General features: G+C 46.1%; 2 protein-coding genes across 5 annotated transcripts in view; both read right to left on the bottom strand.

The window, feature by feature from the left end:
* Window positions 1-6,273, bottom strand: part of NARS1 (asparaginyl-tRNA synthetase 1) — an 8,006-nt gene extending 1,733 nt beyond the window's left edge. Inside the window, exons 1-14 of one of the 2 annotated variants that reach the window (XM_057383485.1) lie at window positions 6,177-6,273; window positions 5,195-5,274; window positions 4,948-5,013; window positions 4,753-4,845; window positions 4,484-4,573; window positions 4,258-4,336; window positions 3,846-3,916; window positions 3,523-3,609; window positions 2,545-2,766; window positions 2,241-2,440; window positions 1,963-2,098; window positions 888-1,001; window positions 324-455; window positions 44-175 (exon numbers count right to left, since the gene is read on the bottom strand). In XM_057383485.1, coding sequence (XP_057239468.1) covers window positions 44-175; window positions 324-455; window positions 888-1,001; window positions 1,963-2,098; window positions 2,241-2,440; window positions 2,545-2,766; window positions 3,523-3,609; window positions 3,846-3,916; window positions 4,258-4,336; window positions 4,484-4,573; window positions 4,753-4,845; window positions 4,948-5,013; window positions 5,195-5,274; window positions 6,177-6,219 — 1,545 coding nt within the window. In that variant the 5' untranslated portion in view covers window positions 6,220-6,273. Of the gene's footprint in view, window positions 1-43; window positions 176-323; window positions 456-887; window positions 1,002-1,962; window positions 2,099-2,240; window positions 2,441-2,544; window positions 2,767-3,522; window positions 3,610-3,845; window positions 3,917-4,257; window positions 4,337-4,483; window positions 4,574-4,752; window positions 4,846-4,947; window positions 5,014-5,194; window positions 5,278-6,176 lie in introns of both variants that reach the window. The other variant, XM_057383484.1, reaches the window with a different exon arrangement.
* A 122-nt stretch (window positions 6,274-6,395) lies between these two features.
* ATP8B1 (ATPase phospholipid transporting 8B1) overlaps window positions 6,396-19,628 on the bottom strand; it is a 19,302-nt gene continuing 6,069 nt past the window's right edge. For all 3 annotated transcript variants that reach the window (XM_057383483.1, XM_057383481.1, XM_057383482.1), the window contains exons 4-30: window positions 18,750-18,942; window positions 16,687-16,784; window positions 16,374-16,487; window positions 15,955-16,053; window positions 15,788-15,849; window positions 15,290-15,362; window positions 15,125-15,195; window positions 14,786-14,868; window positions 14,472-14,630; window positions 14,204-14,292; window positions 13,742-13,932; window positions 13,458-13,666; window positions 13,224-13,267; window positions 12,924-13,080; window positions 12,189-12,377; window positions 11,865-11,977; window positions 11,478-11,642; window positions 11,272-11,383; window positions 10,978-11,053; window positions 10,743-10,875; window positions 10,237-10,522; window positions 9,399-9,622; window positions 8,942-9,025; window positions 8,448-8,693; window positions 8,156-8,294; window positions 7,926-8,056; window positions 6,396-7,450 (exon numbers count right to left, since the gene is read on the bottom strand). In XM_057383483.1, coding sequence (XP_057239466.1) covers window positions 7,220-7,450; window positions 7,926-8,056; window positions 8,156-8,294; window positions 8,448-8,693; window positions 8,942-9,025; window positions 9,399-9,622; window positions 10,237-10,522; window positions 10,743-10,875; window positions 10,978-11,053; window positions 11,272-11,383; window positions 11,478-11,642; window positions 11,865-11,977; window positions 12,189-12,377; window positions 12,924-13,080; window positions 13,224-13,267; window positions 13,458-13,666; window positions 13,742-13,932; window positions 14,204-14,292; window positions 14,472-14,630; window positions 14,786-14,868; window positions 15,125-15,195; window positions 15,290-15,362; window positions 15,788-15,849; window positions 15,955-16,053; window positions 16,374-16,487; window positions 16,687-16,784; window positions 18,750-18,930 — 3,759 coding nt within the window. In that variant the 5' untranslated portion in view covers window positions 18,931-18,942 and the 3' untranslated portion in view covers window positions 6,396-7,219. The remainder of the gene's footprint in view (window positions 7,451-7,925; window positions 8,057-8,155; window positions 8,295-8,447; window positions 8,694-8,941; window positions 9,026-9,398; window positions 9,623-10,236; window positions 10,523-10,742; window positions 10,876-10,977; window positions 11,054-11,271; window positions 11,384-11,477; window positions 11,643-11,864; window positions 11,978-12,188; window positions 12,378-12,923; window positions 13,081-13,223; window positions 13,268-13,457; window positions 13,667-13,741; window positions 13,933-14,203; window positions 14,293-14,471; window positions 14,631-14,785; window positions 14,869-15,124; window positions 15,196-15,289; window positions 15,363-15,787; window positions 15,850-15,954; window positions 16,054-16,373; window positions 16,488-16,686; window positions 16,785-18,749; window positions 18,943-19,628) is intronic.

Genomic DNA, 19,628 nt, shown 5'->3' on the forward strand with positions numbered 1-19,628 from the left:
TCTGGTGTCAGCCAAGCAGCACACTGCCTCGTGCTGTACTGACCTGATCTGTGTACCAGTAGTAGGGCGTGGGATCGATGCCCTCTCTCTTGTAGCCCTCAAGCAGCTCCTCGCTGTCCCAGATGCGCATGGAACCCCCGACAATCTCACCCACGTTGGGCATCAGCACATCCACCTGCAATGACCCAGCACATCTCACTGACAGCAATGCCACAGCAGCAAGGCACCCMAAACAAAACCTGGCAAGGATTCTCCACAGTTTTCTGGAGCACTCACTGACATCCCCACTGCTCAAAGCTGCCCCAGAAGGTAAAACAACTCACAGACTCGGTGAGGCGAGAGTCGTCATGGCAGCGCTGCATGTAGAAAGACTTGATCTCTGCAGGAAACCGGCACAGCAGGATGGGCTCATTAATGGTGTCTGTCATKAGTCTCTCGGGAGCTTCGGGAATATCCTACAATTAGAGAAGGCTTTGTTAACATTCAGCACCACAACTACTCCCATACATGACTCCCATGTGAATCAGGCATGAAACGAAGAGAGTTTCAGACTACGTGTCCACACTTTCATTCTAATGTACCCAAATTCTTAAAACAAACCTATCTTAGAAGAAATACATTTATATATAAAAATACACACCTGGGGAAAAAATCTGTTCAATTAAAATCTGTCTTCACAATGTATCAAACAGAAAACTGGGGGGGAAAAAAGATCCTGGTTATGCTGCCAAGTTCTCTTGAGCTCCTTCAAACAACTGTCACATGCTGGAGAAGTGTGGCCAGGGAACAGAAGACAGGTGACAACACAGTGTTCAAGGACATGAGGTCAAATCCCAACACACACCTGCATTCCTACTTGACATTACTCCACCTCCCACAGGACATACCTCCCCAAACTCATAGTAGGTGCCATCTTCCTTCTTCACATCGTGTTCCCTCAGCCACTCGATGGCTTCAGCGTAGTTCATGCGTCGGAAGGGACGTTTGGGGGGCTGGAAACCCTGGATAAGAGCAGAGAGGTGGAGGAGCTCTATATTAAAAGGGATGCTTTTCTAGCTAATCAGCTTGTCCATACTCAAGAACACACACATGACCCTTCCCAGCTCACACATCATCAAATTATTACTCAAACAAACAAATCAAGCTCAGTAGTACAAAGCCAGAACCAAACACAATTGTTCCAAGCCCAGTAAATCCCATGGAACAGCTGGCAGGAGGGAGAGGGAAGGAAGTACTTCCAGAGCTGATTCCTGTTCTGTATGAATGCATTGCCCATGGAGGTATTCCAAACTGGGCYGTTAGCAAATGTTACATGAGCCGAGCCACAACAGCACATTTTCTCTTTTCTGTACTCAGGAACAGCTTCATAACCTTCCCCTGTGAGGTGTGCTCCTGCTACATCCCACCTCCTGTCCCATCTCAGCCCAAATCTAAAACTGAACATTGCAGTGTTTATCAGGAAAACAGGCCAAACCCCAGGGATGAGTGAGTTTGTACTCTGTGATGGAGATTGGGTGTCTCTCAAAGACAAATCTTCTCTGCAAAGGCAGAAGACAAAAAGGCTTTAACAAATGAGAGAAGCTTTAGGGCTGCACATTATGAGGGAGGAACTGAAACACCACTTATTTCATTGCTCCCTTGTGCTCCATCCACAAGCACGAGCCGGTCGATATCCAAGCTCTGGGATGGAGGTTTTTATTCCACTGGTACAGCACACATTGCCATAAATCCTGGCACACTGCTGGCTCCTGGACTGTGCCAGCAGAGAACATTCTTCCCCACAGTCCCCTGCTTTGGAAGTCATTACCAGCCTTGCAGCTTTTTCATTCTTATGATGTTATTTAATATTCTTATTATTAACAATAGTAAGTAACTATGCCATGTCCCATGTCTCCCAAAGGAATATGCTGAATGGGAAARGCTTAAGGTCCCACTTTCTTGGCTATTCCCATTGCTGCCTACCGGGTTGAGGTCATACAGTAAGCTCGCTGCAGGTGATTTCAAGACTCTGTCTACAACATCACACACCAAGTYCTCCAGACGGTCCAACAAATCCTCAAAACTTATAAAAGGACATTCAGCTTCAATGTGAGTGTACCTAAAACAGAATCACACCATTGCAAAGTCACATACAAACATCACATCTTTAGCTATGAAACAAACTCAACATTTGTCCCCTGTTTATTCCCACACTAAAGGAAATCAAAGTGTTTAAAAAAAAGGAGGACAACTGTACATACTCTGCCAAGTGCCTGCGGGTCCTGGACTGCTCCGCTCTGTAGGACTGAGCGATACAGAAGACATCTCCCAGAGCTGGCAGACAGGTCTCCAGGTAGAGCTGGGATGACTGGGTCAAGTATGCCTCTTCACCAAAGTAATCCAGCTTGAAGAGCGTGGAGCCTCCTTCCACCTGCGTCTGCACTAAGGTTGGTGGKGTGACCTGTTGGAGAACAGGGCTGTCACTGCTTGAGTGAAGAACTGAGGACATGGATGAGAGYCAGGGCATTGGAGTGGTCACTCACTGACTGGGCAGCATGCACTTACTTCATAGTATCCATTGGCAAAGAAGTGATCCCTGAAGGCCTGCACCACCATGGAGCGCACCTTGAAGATTTTGGACATGTTCTCACCCCGAATCATCATGTGCCTGTTGTTGAGCTGCACATCAACCTCCGARTCCTCGTTGAGCAAATTATCTGCCCCTCCTGCTGGGGCCAGACCGATGAGCTCCCAGTAATCACAGCTCAGCTCGTGGCCTCCCGGAGCCTGCCAGTGGGGGAGAAAGTTCACTATGTGCTTCCCATGGACAGAGGACAGGGTTAGATGGGATATTGGGAAGGAATTGGGGAGGGTGGGGAGGCCCTGGTACAGGTTGCCCAAAGAAACTGTGGCTTCCTTCACCCCTAGAAGTGTCCATGGCCAGGCTGGACAGGGCTTGGAGCACTCTGGGATAGTGGAAGGTGTCCCTGCCCATGGCAGAGGGTGGCACTGGATGAGCCTTAATGTCCTTCCAACCCATCAGTGTGTGACTGCGTTCTGCTCTTAGCAGCTCCCCCGTGTGGTCACAGCCACCTTCCATCACCAAAAAACGGCATTTTAAATTCAATCCCAGCATTTTCAAAGGCTAACTCACAGATTTTTACCAAAATGCAATACTGTGGGCTGGCACTGCCTAATCTCGGGTCGATCCATCTCAATAAAAGAGGTCAGGCCAAATTCTTAGCCTTACAAAATAAAAACTGAATAAACCTGCTGGGGAAAATGATGCCATGTCATTTATTTAACATAGTTCTCCACTGCTATGCTCTAGGAATTATCTATCAGTGGAAAACCATTTCAGGCAGAAGCAGAAGAGTCACACAGTTCATTTGCCTCACACTGAACGGTGGTGAGAGCACAGCTTTGGGAGGTTTGTTCATTCTCCAGCCCTAATTCCCTCTGGAACAATTCAGTGATTCTTTCACCTCTGCTTCCCTCAGGACACCASTGACCCCTGAGGAGAAGCTGGAGGAGCTGCCATACCTGCTTGCCCTGGGGCAGGAGATTCAGCGTGCCGTACACCACCACACTGCTCTCTGTGGACAGCACCAGCCCGTTGTAACACTGGCACTGCAGCGACACAGACAAAGGTCCAGGTGAGCACATTGTTATTCTGAACCTTYCTATGGCATCTACTGCAGTCACACATTAACTCACACACTCTGAACAGCTCTCACACTGACAAACTGCAGCAGCAGAACATACAATTTAACAGTAACACAACCAATTCAGCACATAGATGAGAACTTAACAACACCAGATGGGGTATAAACTCTTCAATTCATAACAGAACCATCACAACTTACCAGCTCATCAGAAAGGACACACTGAAGAAACCCTGTGCCATCTCTCAAGACAATAAACATCAGATTTTTCCCTAGTTAAAAAGAGAAGAAATTTGGTTTCACTGTGAGGCGGGTTAGCTCTTTCCTTGGCAGGATTAGCTTAAAACACAGAATAAGTCTTGAGGAAATCCTGCATGAYCAGCCTCCAAACTGAAAATTCTRTRTGATTAGAACKAAGRAATGTCTGTATGCCCACACATCAGRGGGRATTGTGAGTGTTGCAGTGACCATGGTAATCACCCAAAGAGGGCACCTAACTGATGCTTTAAAAATTTGAGACCAGGTGCTGTCAGACTCATTCTGTGCCCAAAATTTGAAGGTCACTGTACTCGTTCTATCTTTTTGCACAGGCTTAATAATGCTTGTGCTTTACCTTGCCTCCGTAACCTGTGGATCCAGCCAAAAATCTTCACTCTCTGCCCTCTGTAAGCCTCCAGAGCATTGATCTTCACCTGTCAGGCAGAGAATAAAAGCCATCAAACAGGGGAATTTATATATCAAAACCCTTAGACACAGGGTTAATTCAGACCCCCACCCCAGAGCAGCACAAACAATCTCTGTGCTGGCCATTATGTGCCAAGACATGGGATCAYACTCACACATTTAGGCTCTGGAAGGCTGGGATCATTCTTGATAACAACCTTCTTGGCTTCCTCCAAGTTCTTCTCTCTTCTCAAGAGATCTTCTGCCTGGTTTGAAAAAAAATTAACTTATTAAATAGCTGTAACCAGGTCAGTTGTAAATAAATTACATGTGAAACATCAGCACCAGTGAGGAACAGCCTGCTGCTTTTTTGAAGGGACAGGAATGATTATGACACTGTAATGTTTTTGGAAAACAAAGGTGCTCTGTTTCTTCTGCAGCCTACCTCCTTCTTCTCCTTAGCTTCATTYTTCATCTGCTCCCTGTGCCACAGCTTTTTGACATTCTTCATCTGTGATTTGGAAATGATGGCCCATCTCTAAAGAATTCAAAAAGAGCAAAAGACAGCAGATTACATTGTGTCCCTTCACAACCAGGAGTAAAATAATTCTCACTAGGAAACCCTTCAATGCCACAGCACCTCGTTTTCTTTTTGGGAATCCACATAAATTGTAGGAAATGGCTCTTTTCCTGCTGTCATCAATGCCTAAAAAGGTGGAGAAAATACACAGAGTGAACCAAAATCCTTACAGAGCCTGAACAAGCATCCTGCTTTTGCTCAGGTTGCAAAAATAGGTATGAAATTCATATTTAAAAACACATGCCATCACTTGTCCCAACACACATTCAACACTGTTCCAAATAAAGCAGAGGCTTTCCACACTCACCTTCAACACAGTCTTGAATGGTTTCTTYTGTGTCCCATCACCGGTAGAGTCGTTGCCCTCTCGTTCAGACACATACAATTCTTCTAGGATACATGACAAATATAGACAATTACTCAAAAGAAATTATGAGAAAGAAACTGGACACACACGGATGTGTGGGGCTGGATGAGGTGACCCTTAAAGCTCCTCCCAACCCAAACCTTTCTATTATACCAAATCATGATGGTTGTCAATAGTGACAGACCTTCAAAGGCAGCAGCTGGTCAGTCAGAATAAGAATTATTTCATACATTTAGTTTTAAAAAAATAAATCCATACAGTGTGTTCACTAAAGCCTTTRCGGCTGCCGAGGTACCGACCCCTCGAGAGCCACTGCTGCATACAGGGCACCAGAAGCAGCAGCCGTTCCCGGGTACAGCTGTTAGGGAAGCAGGGACACGGGGCCTGGGATCCAGCCAGGCCAGCGCTCAGATCGGCCACGGCCAGAACCGAAATGAGAAGCGCAGGGAACCATCCCGTGCCCGGCGCCCGGGGAGGGCCCGGCCCGGTGTGCGCGGAGCTGCGGCCGCTGCCGGTGCCCCCACGGGGAGCGGAGCTGCGGGCCCGGCCCTGCCCGCACGGGGAGCGGAGCTGCGGCCGCTGCCGGTGCCCCCACGGGGAGCGGAGCTGCGGCCGCTGCCGGTGCCCCCACGAGGAGCGGAGCTGCGGCCGCTCCCGGTGCCCCCACGGGGAGCGGAGCTGCGGGCCCGGCCCTGCCCGCACGGCCCCAGCACAGCCGGAGGGTGCGGGATGCGGGGATCGGAGCGGTGCGGGATGCAGGGATCAGAGCGGTGCGAGGATCAGAGGGGTGCGGGGATGCGGGGATCAGAGCGGTGCGGGGATCAGAGGGATGCGGGGATGCGGGGATCAGAGGGATGCGGGGATCAGAGGGATGCGGGGATCAGAGGGATGCGGGGATGCAGGGATCAGAGCGGGCTCTCACCGAGGGTCAGCGCCGCCGTCCTGCCCAGCACGTCCCCCGCCATGGTCGCGGCACAGGAACTGCATCACGGGCACGCTGAGCCAACCCACCAGCGCCTTGCGTCAGCCAAGCTGTGCCCTGCCCTTCCCTTTTCTTCTCTTCCGCGCACACGGGGCGGGGCACGCCGGGGAACGCCTCCCTGCGAGAAAGTGCTGGTGCGCCGGCGCGTTCCAGTCTAACATCCGGACTCGTAAACTTTAGGATATTTATTTGCATTACACTTTTGAAATGTACATTCCATTGAGCGAAAGCTGTAGGTCATAAATTTTATTATAAAACTATTTCAGTACTTAACTTTAGTTCGGGAGGGGGAAGTAGATAATAAGTGAAACATTCAAACATATCAACTTGAGTAAAGAATGTGCAAACGTAAAGAGACTCATAAAAACAGTTTTTACACTGTAAGAATTGAGGCACCAGAAAGTGGAATACGTTCCAATAAAAGTGACTGATTTCCAGTAATCCATCACTGGCTTTAGCCAAAACTGAAATGAATGGTTGTGCCAGATCCAGGGGTAGCTTCCGGAGCTCAGATCTATCCTAATTCCTAATCCAAYCTGACACTGGCTGAAGTTTACCGCCAGAGACGTCCTCAGCTCAGCTGTGCCACTCCCATGGGAGCATCCAGAGCCCYCTCCAGGGCTGAGCACCCCATGTGCCATGATGTCTGAGCAGTTCATGAAATGGAGCACACACGGGAAATTGCTTTCCAAGATAAATATGAAATGTAGATGCAGTTTTATACCAATGTAGTATTGAAAAGTGAAAAGTCTTCAGTTGCAGGCATCGTTAAAAACTGACACTGCTGGGTTTCCATTCCCAGCACGTATATCCTTCACAGAGCAGTCACACAGTAGCTCCTTGGAGAACTCTTGGCCTTTCTGTGTTCCCAGGAATCCAAACCCGGAAACTTCTGTGATAAGACATAAACATCTTCCCATCTTTATGAGATCCTGAGTTTGTTGGGAACAGTTTTGTGCAATCCCTGGGGCACACGCAGCCCATCAGCCGGTGTCCCGCGTGTCCCCGGWGCCGGTGCCGGTGCCGCTCAGCACGGCGTCCAGCGGGGCGCGCCGCTTGCGGATGCTGCGCCCCGAGGCGATCAGGTCCGCGTAGCCGCGCTGGTGCGAGAAGGCGTAGGCGGAGCGGCGGGCGGAGACCCCGCGGCGGAACGCGCTCTGTCGCCGCTTCCACTGCTGCTCTTCCAGCAGGTACTGCCGCCGGTTCCTCTGGATCTGCACGCACGAACACACAGCGGGGCATGGCTTAGGAAACATCACCACAGCTTGAGCTGTGTTCATCATACCCCTGTGCTGTGTGCTGCCTGAAGGCAGAGCASAAGCAGCCAAACCTGCTAATCTGACATGGAACCCTGGCACTCCACTACATTAGACCCAAACTGGGGCCCTCAGCACCCTCGTGGGGTCACCAGGTCTCAGCCAAGCCCTCACTGAGCTGCTGCCTCTGTCCAGCCCTGTGGCCTCTCCCATCTTTTATTTCTGCCCCGAGAGCACCATCACTTACTTATCATTAACATTATCATGGAATCACAGAATGGCTTGGGTTKGARGGGACCTTAAAGCCCMTCTCATTCCACCTCCTGCCTGGGCAGGCACACCTTCCACTGGCTCACACCTCAGCACTGACACCAGCCCTGTAAATAAATCCCTGCCATCTGCATATTCACCAAATTACAAAGATTTCACTCACTTTATCACTTTCCAAAGGCCAGATTGTCATGGATAAGAAGCGYTGTGCCACTATTGGCAGTAAGCAAATAGCAATGGATAAAATCATGGTAAGCCAGAGGTATGGCTGTCGCAGAGCATTYGGTGCAGTTCCTGGGAATAAAAAGAWTAWTWAAAAAAAACYTGTCAAAACCTAGTTTAKGACAAAGCTACATGAGACAGGACTGAGAACCACAAACCACCAGGACTGACCTGTGAACTGAAAGCCAGAAGGGAAGAGAACATGGATTCCAGCACTGTGGAAGTCAAATGTGATCCCAAAGTAAAGTGCAATACTCCCAAATACTGAAAAAGCATTTACAAAAGTCCAGTAAGATGTATCCAGGCCAATCTAAATGCAAAAAAAAAGTGCCAAATGAGGTTATTAATTCCAAATAATGTGAACTACTTTTTGCACATTGTTACCTTTTCAGTAGAGAAATTTAGAACAGTGAGCAGAAAGTGTTCTCAGAGCACCAGAGCTCAGGAAGCCAAGCTTACTTGCCTGAAAATTGACCACAAATATCAGAGAGGATGCTGCTGTGACGGCAAAGGACTGATAATCTGCAGGGGCTTCTCCATCTTGGCCCATAGATATAAGGTAGGCTCCATATGGGATGAAAAAGATGATCAGTGAAGTTACAGCTCCATGCAGTAAACTTAAAAAGAACTTCTTGTAGTTGAAAAGTAAATCTCTCTGWCCCAAAATATAAAGTCTGGGGAACCGAAGGCTCAATTTGTCACTCACGTCCTTAATAAAGGGGAAAAAGAAAAAGAAAGTTGTGAATTGTTCCCAGCATGAGATTTGAAGAGTGAGAAGCTGAACTATATCGTGTCCCAAAGGGAACAGCAGATCCTTTATTTCTAATAGCAGGGATTTGCAGAGAGTAACAGAAAAGACTAAACTAAACAAACCCCTCTTGTTTTCTGGACAAGGAAACCAATGTAACTTAAGGACCCGATGCTTTTGGATTTATCTGTGGTAACAACATGGGATACCTGGTCGAGCAGGCCAACGAGCAGGACCGGGAGACTGGAATASAGCACGTTGTACAGTGTGATGAACCAGTCCTCATAGGCTGTCTGCAACAGAGGGACAAGGGCAGGACTTAGTGGCTTCATTTTATTACATCCTTCTCCTCCAATTCCTAGATAAATTAACAACCACAGCTTAAAGTTCCCTGTCTCAGCATTCACCCAAAGGCTCAGGCTCTGCTGAAACTCTTTAGTCTGTGTTAAGCTGCCCCACTTCTGCCTGTACAACCACAATCCTGGCTTTGGTGCTCTGGAATCACACCCAGCTTGCCCAGGACTCGTCACATCCTGCAGAAATCACTAATAACAACTTCACTGGTGATTCCCATCACTTCCCATCACTTCCCAGGCTCAGCCTTTGCTGTTTCACAGAGACAGAAGCATCTGCCTGTTGTCATCCCACACARGCACACCTTCCTACCTGGGCAGAGAAGCCATTGAAGAACGAGTACCAGATGTGGACTAGTGTGAAGGCAAAGTTTTTGTAGAAGAAATATCTCAGAAATTTGCACATCCTGATGTAGGACCAGCGGCCGTGGACCAGCAGCAGCCGCTGCAGGTAGCGGAACTGTCCGAAGGAGTAGTCACTSGACATGACAGCCTGCATCCCCTCCTGGCCACTGATGCCAACTCCAATGTGGGCAGCTGGGTGAGGGAGACAAACACCACACACAGGGTTGGACACAGGGACAGGAACCTGACTGGGGACACGTCTCTACTGTCACCTGGATTCTCTCTCGGTGCTTGTTCTGTCAGAATGCACCTGGGAAATKTGACCAAGGGAGAACCAAGCAATGAGAGAGAGTGAGCAAAGTGCTGAACAAACTGGCCAGGCAGTTTAGAAACATCCTAGGGACAAAAATCCTATCACAAAAGTTTTTTTTTTTGTCAATGGGATCTCTTGGGAAGCTATTCAAAGAGTAGCAGTTGCAATCTGGGATGGCTAATGCTGCCAGGCAAGGGGCAGCCAAGCTACTGCTTTGGTCTTTATATTACACTTTTGTAATCCACAGCCTCAGAACAGATGGGATTTGAGATCCTGCTCAGGGAATGTCTACAGAAAAAAATCAAATAGATCAGGAAAAACCACTAACCATTTCCTAAAGTGCTTCCTCAAGAAGGGAAACAGGCACAGAAGCTAAAAGGCCCGTGGCAGCGAAACAGATGGAAGAGTCTTCTGASAGAGAGGGACAGCGGAGAGACCGCAGGAGCAGGCAGAGGAGATGTGTCCTAGCCAGAGAGCTCAACAGCTGCCTTACTTTTGATCATGTTCACGTCATTGGCCCCATCCCCGATGGCCAGGGTGATGGCCTTCTTGTAYTTCTTCACCAGCTCCACCACCATGGCCTTCTGCTTGGGCGTCACGCGGCAGCAGATCACAGCCCTGCACTCGCAGGCCAGATCAACAAAGTTCTTCTGCTGCTGCTCCTTGTAGGCCTCGGCCCTTCTCCTCTTCTCACTTTGCTTTTTCTTCTCTTCYGCTGTTCTGGGGAATTTCAGTTTGAGTTTTTTTTTCTTCTTTTTCTTCTCCAGCAAAATTTCATTCTGTGAAAACACCCAAACTTATTATGTTCATTTYTGCATCATTTTTAGTTCCACTCCAGGCACTGCCTAACAATACACCTGAGGTCATTATGCTGCCAGCATCCATTTCTGGAGGGTTAATATATGCTGGTGCAAAGGAACAGAATCCTCAGAGAGTTACACTGGAGTCTGGTGGTACCCCAAAATCCCAAACACCCAGGAGAGCAGCCTGTGCACCTACCAGCCAGGAGCCAGTGATGATCAGAGCCCGGTCTCTGCTGCCCTGGAAGAAGGGCTCATTCATTCKGAGAGAGGAATGGGGACTGGATCCTGCTCTGTTCCTCTGGTTTTCCAGCCTCGTTTGAAGGAGAGCACTGGAAAGAGAGGGGGAAACTATCACTGAAAAGTCAGGATAAACTGTTAGTTAGGACAGTCCCAAACTGAAAATCCTGAAAAAGAACTGTGTTTTCACTAACCTGGTGTCTTCTCCATAACAGATGGCTGTTTCCTCTGTTAACAGTTCACAAGAAAATCCAATATTTTCAGCAGTTTCTAAAAAAAAATTTAAAAAAAATTTAAAAAATTTTAAAAAATTTTAAAAAGAGAGGAAAATATTTACTGGAAGTTCTGTAACAGCCAGAAGCACCTGAGGTGCTCAAGTAATTTTTGATTCATATTTCAGTGTGAGAATTCCGTTTCAATACCACAGTGAAGATGAACAGGAAAAAAACTCCTCCTGTTTTTAGTTGTTTGACCGTAGGCAACCCCACCTTTTTTATCACCAGTAAGCACCCAGATTTTAATGTCTGCTTTGGAGAGTCTGGAGATTGTTTCTGGAACTCCATCCTGTAGTTTATCTTCAATAGCTGTTGCACCAAGCAGCTGGAAGGGATTGAAATACAGATGTTTAGCAGCATTGAAACATGTTTCTTTTAATACAAGAATTGAAACATGCTAAAAATGTACCGCTCCTTACAATCAAGTTTTTTTCTATTTCCTCATACACTTTGTCCAGAGCTTCATCTCGGTGACTTGTAGCTAAACTGGCTTCCATAAACTTTTTATTCCAYGCTTCAAATTCATCCTGGCTTATGTCTCTATAGCACAGGCAGAGTGTCCTGAGAGTTTCATTTGCAAAGACCTGAAAAATAATTAAACCCACACATATCCACTAAAGAAAACTCTTCATTTGCAATTCAAACATGAGGGTAAGAACATGAGCAGTTGACAAGTGTGACAGAAMAATTCTGATTTTCAGAACCAATTGCAGAWCTTCATTTTTGTTAATGGAAAAGGWAATTAATACAATTATCAGAAATTACCAATCTTTGTTTTAAAAACAGCATATGAAACACAAACATACATCGAGTGCCTCTTCTGTGGCTTCTTTCTTTAGATTCCTGGGGTGCAGCCGCTCGTAAATCACCGTGTCAGCCCCTTTGCAATACAGCCTGATATTGCCACTGGACTCTCTTACTGTGGATGGAAGCAGCACAGGTGGCACACTTACACAAAGGAACAGTTTCAGATTGGGTTTTTCAGCCTACTGCCAAGGACCAAAAGTACAAGCTGGCATTTCTTCTACAGKGTACTCAAATTGTCCCAGGACTGTCATACAGCTGTTAATTCTTGTCCCTTTTCACCCATGAATAACAAATGATGTTCTCTATGGTGGCAATTAGCTTACCAATGACAGACATCCTCTTCCTGTCGCTGTTGAAATCCAGGATGGCCAGGACATCGTAGGTCCTCTTGACCCCCATCTCACTTATGGTGATGGTGTTCTGTGTTCGGGACAGGAAAACGTAGCCRAAGTTCCGGGCGGCCGTCACCAGGGCCCCCTCGTCCGGGGAAGCTGCCTGGTAATTGAGCTGACCTGGAGCATTGCAGCAGAGAGAGAGGCAGGATAAACCTGAGGATGCAGCAAGGACTGCTGAGAGCCCCGAGAGCACACGGAGAGCATGGAGCCCTCCATTCCCTACATCCCAAATGGGATCAGTGCTGAGCTTCCCTCTAGCTAGCAAAGAGAAACTGCACGCTTTCTGCCTCAATATCGTCATTTCTCAATGCAGTCACTTCAACATTTTCAAAAGAAGCTCCAAAAGACAAATCCTTGGGAACAGACACCAATATAAAATGGAAACAACCCCAAAAACATAAGGAGGAAAAAAGGACAGGATACTGTTGGTTTCATGGAGATTTCACAAAGATGGGATTAAAGCAATCTTTCATGTTTTAGTTGAATCTTCCAACCATATGTCTCATATCCATGAATTCAATAGCTGATCACCTCTACATTCAGTTTTGTTTCATTTAAAACAGCAGCCTAACACCCCTCCCTTATGGGATCAGCATTAGTAGTGGACCTCTCCCTTGTTTCCCTCTACACATGGAAAATAAACCAACAAAAAGCCATACTCACCGTCAGAAGTGTCAGCCATGACTGTGTGACAAATAGCAAGCAGAAAAAAGAATTTCTGAATTTCTGGCTCCTTTCCAGATTTTATTTGCTCTATCAGATAGTGATCATAGAATAAGAACTTTCCATCTGCGTACACATTCCAGCTGAAATCCACTTGCTGCTTAGAAAACAGGGGGAGAGAGTCTGAGTTAGCAGAGGTGCCATTTTTTGCACTGGCATCAATCTGTGCTTTGGCATGGGGATTCAGGTTGGCTCAGATGTTCCTAGGCCAGGACACAGCAGTGGCTCAGATGAACCTACCTCTGGGTGGCTCTGGAGCTGCCCCGCTGCGTCACGGCAATCTCCTGCAAGGCAAGAACAAAGATTTACAACCCAGCACAAAGTAAAACGTGTGTAGAACATGTAGTGCCCGAGGACTGGAAGGAAAGAGGAGAGAGGAAGCTCAACTGGAACTAAGAGAACTTGTATGCACCTGATCTGCAACAGGCATTAAAAACCCTCCTSCTCCTCCACACAGGCTTTGCACAGACTCACCGTATCTCTGCCCATTTATGCAACACTTCTTAAAGGTCATGATGTTCTGTGTAAGGGTTCCAGTCTTGTCAGAGAAGATGTACTGGATCTGGCCCAGCTGCTCGTTGAGCGTGGTGGTCCTGGCCTTGGCAGGCGTGTCYTTCTCGGGGTAGTACATCTGCAGGTCCCAGTTGATGAAATAGCTCTGGCCAAAGCGAATCACCTCCACACTACACAAAGAGGAGGAATGCTCTCACTGCCATGTGACATTTGCACACAATGGCAGCTCCTGAGCTGCTCCCTACCTGACGTAGAGCGAGATGGGGACCATGGTGTTGAGGACGATGATGTAGCCCCAGAAGTTGAGGAAGCCCCGGTAGGCMGGGCTGTAATCCTGAGCATCGTACAGGTACCAGGAGGAGTTGCCAATCTGCTGCTCCCAGTAGGTGTGTCCAATGGCCAGCCCAGCCGACAGCAGGATGAGGACCACGATGATCTACGGGGCACAGAGARGCCTCTCACACCTCAGAAACATCTGCTGCACTCAAATCCCAAATCCCCGCGCTCCAAACGGAACTCATTTATATGACAGTTATTTGTGAGGAGAAAYGGAGCAAACCTAAAGGCACCTTTTAGATTTCTTCCTACTCCATCACAGCGCAGCAGGCCAGAGCAAATTGCAACATATTACACACACACACAAAAAAGCTGCCTAACTTTGCATTCACTATTCATTTAAATGCTGAATTTTAAACAAAAAGGCTTACAGTATAAACCATGTAGTTCATAAGGGAGTCGATTTTTGTCCTTTTAAATCTTGTCTTTCCACTATTCTTCATTATTTTTGTGTCAGCACCTAAAAATAATAAATAGGAAACTTTTAMAAAGGGAAAAATATGATAAGCAAACATGAGTCATTGTTACTATTTCACCAAACTTGGACATGAAATACAGTTGATATCTATAGAATATTTATCTATATATAGATTCTTTTTCACTCTATGTGCATGCTTTTTGTGGGGAAACACTGCACACCTGCAAATATGACCATTCCATGGCAGAAGTCTGTATTCCTGATCTTACATCCACGCAACAAAATCTTATCAGCATCCAGGGGATAAYTTGAGTTTCTCCAGGATAATGTTCCTGTGAACTTATCCAGTCGGTTATTGGGTTCTTCACATTCAACCAGACCTAGAAAATTTGGAGGAGATGTTTAATGTACAAGTTAAATCCASATGCACTGATTTGTACCCACCACAGAAGTAGCTTTAATTTACTTTTATTGATTTGCAAGCTATTTGAGCTACATTTTAATAGTATTTAATAGCATTTAAAACTGTACCAACCATCGAAGTCTGCCAGGGCACTTTCTTCCTGAAGGTATCTGTGTGTCACCTCTAGGGCCATTTTGAATTTTAAGTTGGTCTCACTAGGAAGAAAAGATAAAAAAGTGAGTTTATTAAAACAATAGATACAGGAGAAGTTTAAACACAAATTAAGGTACCACTACTTCTCTGGGCAACCTCTCTTAAAGTAAAAAATAAATCCACGTCCTTCCCCCTTTCTTCCCGTGTCACATTCTCCAACACTTTGGATGTGTCTGTAGCACTCCAGTGAACATTGKTTATGGCTCTTTTACCACTCAGCCCAAATTAACTCCAAGATATCCTTTAGGAGAGCCTCACCCATCCAGTTCAGCCGTTTCCACGTAGCACAGACTGTTTGGTTCTGAGCTGGACAGCAGCAAAATATCAGCCTAGAAAGCAAATAAACAGACATCAAATAAACCCAGGTCAAGATTCCTACAGAACTCTCTAGAAACRTAAAGCAAATGTATCTGAGGCACTTACAGGAATGAAAGTATTTTTCTTCAGACGAATGATATCACCAACTTTAATATCTTTCCATTTTGTGTTTTTGAACCTAATATCAAGATAGTTTAATAATTATTACTYTTTAATCTAGAACACTATGCACTCTATAAATTTTGCAATACTGAACTTTCCTTAGGAGGAGAAAAAGGTACACTGTGGGTTTGCTTTTCAGGAACTGCAATTTATTTGAGGGTCTAGAGCTCAGAATTCAGTGTACTTCTCTTCCCACTTCATCTAGTTAGGAATTCCTGTCCTCCTCTCCAAAGGAGTTACTCCTAGCACAGATTTAGTCCCAGATAATGTAGTTTAAATTACTCCTTTGGGCAATTATCGTCCAGCTTCAATTAGGTTTTCAGMCAGGCAGTAGAGAACAGAGCTGAACCTTTCCTATCACCTCCAGAGTCAGATCTGTGACAAAGCTTAGCAATAGGACAACAATCATWACTTACAGAACTCAGGAGGGAACATACAAACCTTCCATCTTTGATGACCTCACATGTCCTGTTATTGACCTCATTGTCCATCCTGTGACGAGCCTGAAACCAGAGCAAAGAATGTACACCCTGCTCTGTGCCACAACACGAGAATTGAGCTACACTGGGTGGGTTTTGCTTTTTATATTAACACAACATGGTTCTTACAATGTCATCCACCAGGTCTTTGACTGCAGTTATTCCCAGCACCAAGAGCAAGGGCACCAGTGTTGTGTACCATGACAGCGTAGTTATTTGGGGAATCGACTACAAAAGACCAAGAAAGTTAGTTCAGGACAGGATCATCAATCAAACTCAATTCAGAGACATTTCATAGTGATCTGACTAGAGGAAAAAAACAACACATCAGAGAGAATTTTAAKTCAGGTTGTGAAAATAAACAAAACTCTGTGGGAAGTGTTTGGCTGTGCTACCCTACTTTGGAATCAGCTTCCCTTTACCAATTGCACTTGCTCATATATTCTGTTGGTGCTTCTGATTTATGAGATGAACTCAAGAAACATCAGTGTCATAAATATTACTGAGCTCAAATTCCCTTCACAGCCAGTATTCTCCATCTTTCTTACCTGCAATATGAGAAGAACAAGGAAATAGAAGTTGGCTGCTCTCTTAAACTGCTCAAACAGATTCAGAGGTAAAAAAGTGATGGGGTTGTACTTGTAAGTCTTAATTGCATTTCCCTGTGGAAGAAAGCCAAATGTCAGTCACACAGCAGAGCTTCTCTTCCAACACAAATGCACAGTGCATATATTGAAGCTTCTAATTCTCCATCTCACCTTAAACATGTCTCTTGTTACTGAGATTTTCCATTCCCAAACCCCAACCCAGTCATTSTTCCCCACCTGACAATTAGCACCTCACTGGGATAAGACAACTTACAGAATATTTGCTCTTTTTGAAGCACAGGAAGATTGTTCTCTTAAAGCCTGGCTGGTCATAGAAGCGCTGATCGTTTGCTTTAACTTGCCAGCTGCAGTCTGGAAGGGACAAAATGAATCAAAAATTGGTACAAACATGAGAAAACAAATCTGCCACTTTCATGTTTTCTCTCAAATCCATCATTTAAAGGTAATTCTGTCAGAAGCAAAAAAAAGTAAGTACCTGCTTTATAGTATATACGAAAAAAAGGTTTTTGAGACATTTCCAGGCTGTCTGTTCTTATTAGCAATTCAAGTATATTCAGAGSTAGGAAGAAGTGTTGCTTAACATTTGAAAGTTCTGTGGGAAACCTGCAGAGCAACATTTATTCATGCTAAATTCCCTTTTCTCSCCTCTTTTGATTTGCTTCTGTGACTCCTGAGAAGCACTAAGCACTCCCAGCCAGGTGTCTGTATTTCTAGAACAGATGTCAGGTCGCCTTTTACAAGCAATTATTTGATTTATAACCACAGAGTGCCACGCTTTTCATTTATACCCATAAAAAGGTACAAATCTGAAGTGCTCATTTGATTTCTTCAGCCATCAAGTAATTTTCCATTTGCTCTTTCTCTCATTCAGCTCCCATTCCCCGAAGCCYCTGATACCCACAGTGTCAGGCCCTGCCCACATCATGGAACTCGTTCCCCAGGTTTCAGAGCTCTGCCTGCCTGGAAGGATGACACAGGCACAGTTTTGAAATGCAGCTTTCCTGACTCACTGGCCAAGCATGCCACCCTTTCCTCAGCCCATGGTGACTGTCTTTAATGGCAGCTCTGCCTGGTTTCATGGATCCTCTTCACCATGGAYGGGGTGAAACTGCTGGAGGCAGAGGTGTGGGGCCTGCCAGGCTGGCACTGGCACTTCAAAACCCAAATCCAARCACTTTTTATCCACCCACCACAGAGCATACTCTGCACTGACATATCTGGGCYTTTTCCGTGACTACACCACTTTCATTTCCAGCATCTCGGTTACAAACCCAGAAAATAATAGAGAAATATGTATCTTAAAGGWCCAGGTTTTGATTAAAAGATTATAAGCATCAATTGAGAATGTTACTATGAAGAAAAACATGAACTAGTCTACATAAACATTTCTTTATGATATTCCATAAACATTGCACTGTTGATAAAACTGATGGAAAATTGGCAAATTAGGTCTGAAGTAAAACCCACAGGGAGAAAGCTCCTYAAATATTACTTTAAACTATGGTACTAGCACCTAATATTTGGCAARCTGCTTTGGTAATTCATCAACTTTAAAGGATGTCATCATAAAAAAAACCCAAACTAAACATGTGATAAGTGCTTGTAAAATGAAAACACGTAACAGGAGGTTATGAAATGAGAGGTGAACAGCTGTCCCCACACAAACAGGAAGAAATCTGTATAAATTAAACAGGCTTTGGTTAAGTTAAAAATTAAATTAACTTGCCTTGCAGCACTGAGAAAAAGGAATTTAGGGGAGAACAGGGATCCCAAAAGGCTCCTCCCACTGCTGTTCCTACACGGGCAGCAGCCACAGGCTGTACCTGCTGGTTCCTTTGAACTCCTCCTACTCACCTTTTACCTTTCAGGATACTCATGGTGCTACAAAAGCAGCAGTGAGGTGGAAATCTGCTCTGCACAAGCAGAAATTCAGGAAAAGCACTGACTGAGCACAGCAAAAGGCTTCTGCTGGAGCCCATTAACAGCAGATTGAGAGGATGAGTATCTGCAGGTCTGTGTGAACAATTCCCAGAGCACAGGACATGTACATCTAGGGCCTGCTTTAATTRGGAGGAGGTCACCATGCAGCTCATCCTCTTTACGCAAGGAGCTGTGCACAGAACTGGGCTGCAGGTTGGAATGAAGCTGAGTTTCGTTGTGACATTTGTTAAACTGAATTGCCATCAATTATCCCTGCAGAGGCAGATGAGCATTCCAAACCCTGCCTGACAATAAGCACAGCAGTGCAACTGGTCCCTGAGGCTGAGCCTCCTCATCCAGGATTGTGTGGTTATGTTCTGACATTGGTGCTGTTACCTTTTTTGGTGGCATCTCGGCTCTCCTCAGCATCYCTGCTGGTTTGCTTTGGTCCTGGTTCAGCTCCAGACTGCTGACCATCCAACTCATCCTCCGTTTCATCGTCGCTGTACGGCACCACCTCATCGTTGGGCTGCGAATCCTCCTCGAAGGTGGTCTCTGAATCCCTCTCTGAGATCATGCTGCTAGCACCCTGCCAGCATTTTGGACAAGTTAGGGCAAGGAGCTCACCTAGCAAGTGCTCTAATTTAACTGTGCTGGTCACCAAACCCCCCAGTGAAAGCAGCTCCCTGGAACAGAGCAGGTTTTGCAGTGCTCAGTTTTGCAGCACAGAGCAGAGTCAGAGGGCAATTCTTGGCCCAGCCTTTCATTGCTGTTCTGCTCTGTGTAATTACTCACAGCAGCCCCAGGAACAGCCTGTGCTCCCGACTCAGGCTGCAGGAATTGGGGAGCCCACAAACACGTGGGTYATTACACAGTGCCCTTTACACAGTGGTAAATACATCATGTCCTGAGGAGCTGCAGGAGCTGCAGTTCCATCCTGCACATGGAACTGGGCACCGAGAGCCAGCTCAGACATCCAGAGCTCAGCTCCTCCATCCCAGCCTGCCCAGCCTCACCTGGGGTCTGCTGGAGGCAACAGCTCAAGTTCCTCACACACACAAAATGCCAACAGATCTGTGACTGGCTCTCACTCCACCACAACCAAAACAAGCTCATAKCCCTGGCACACAGAGCTTCAGCCATTAGTCTATTAATCTTTACTGATTAACTGCTTAATGATTAATGAACTAATTAGTCAAGCAAAGGGTTAGATGAGATGTCAATAACATACTGCTTTTGTTTTACAAATTGAAGATGCGAGGCTATGTGGAAATT

Source organism: Malurus melanocephalus, unplaced genomic scaffold (genome assembly GCF_030028575.1).
Source record: "Malurus melanocephalus ecotype Western Australia unplaced genomic scaffold, MMel_1.1 scaffold_636, whole genome shotgun sequence".
NCBI classification, from domain to species: Eukaryota; Metazoa; Chordata; class Aves; order Passeriformes; family Maluridae; genus Malurus; species Malurus melanocephalus.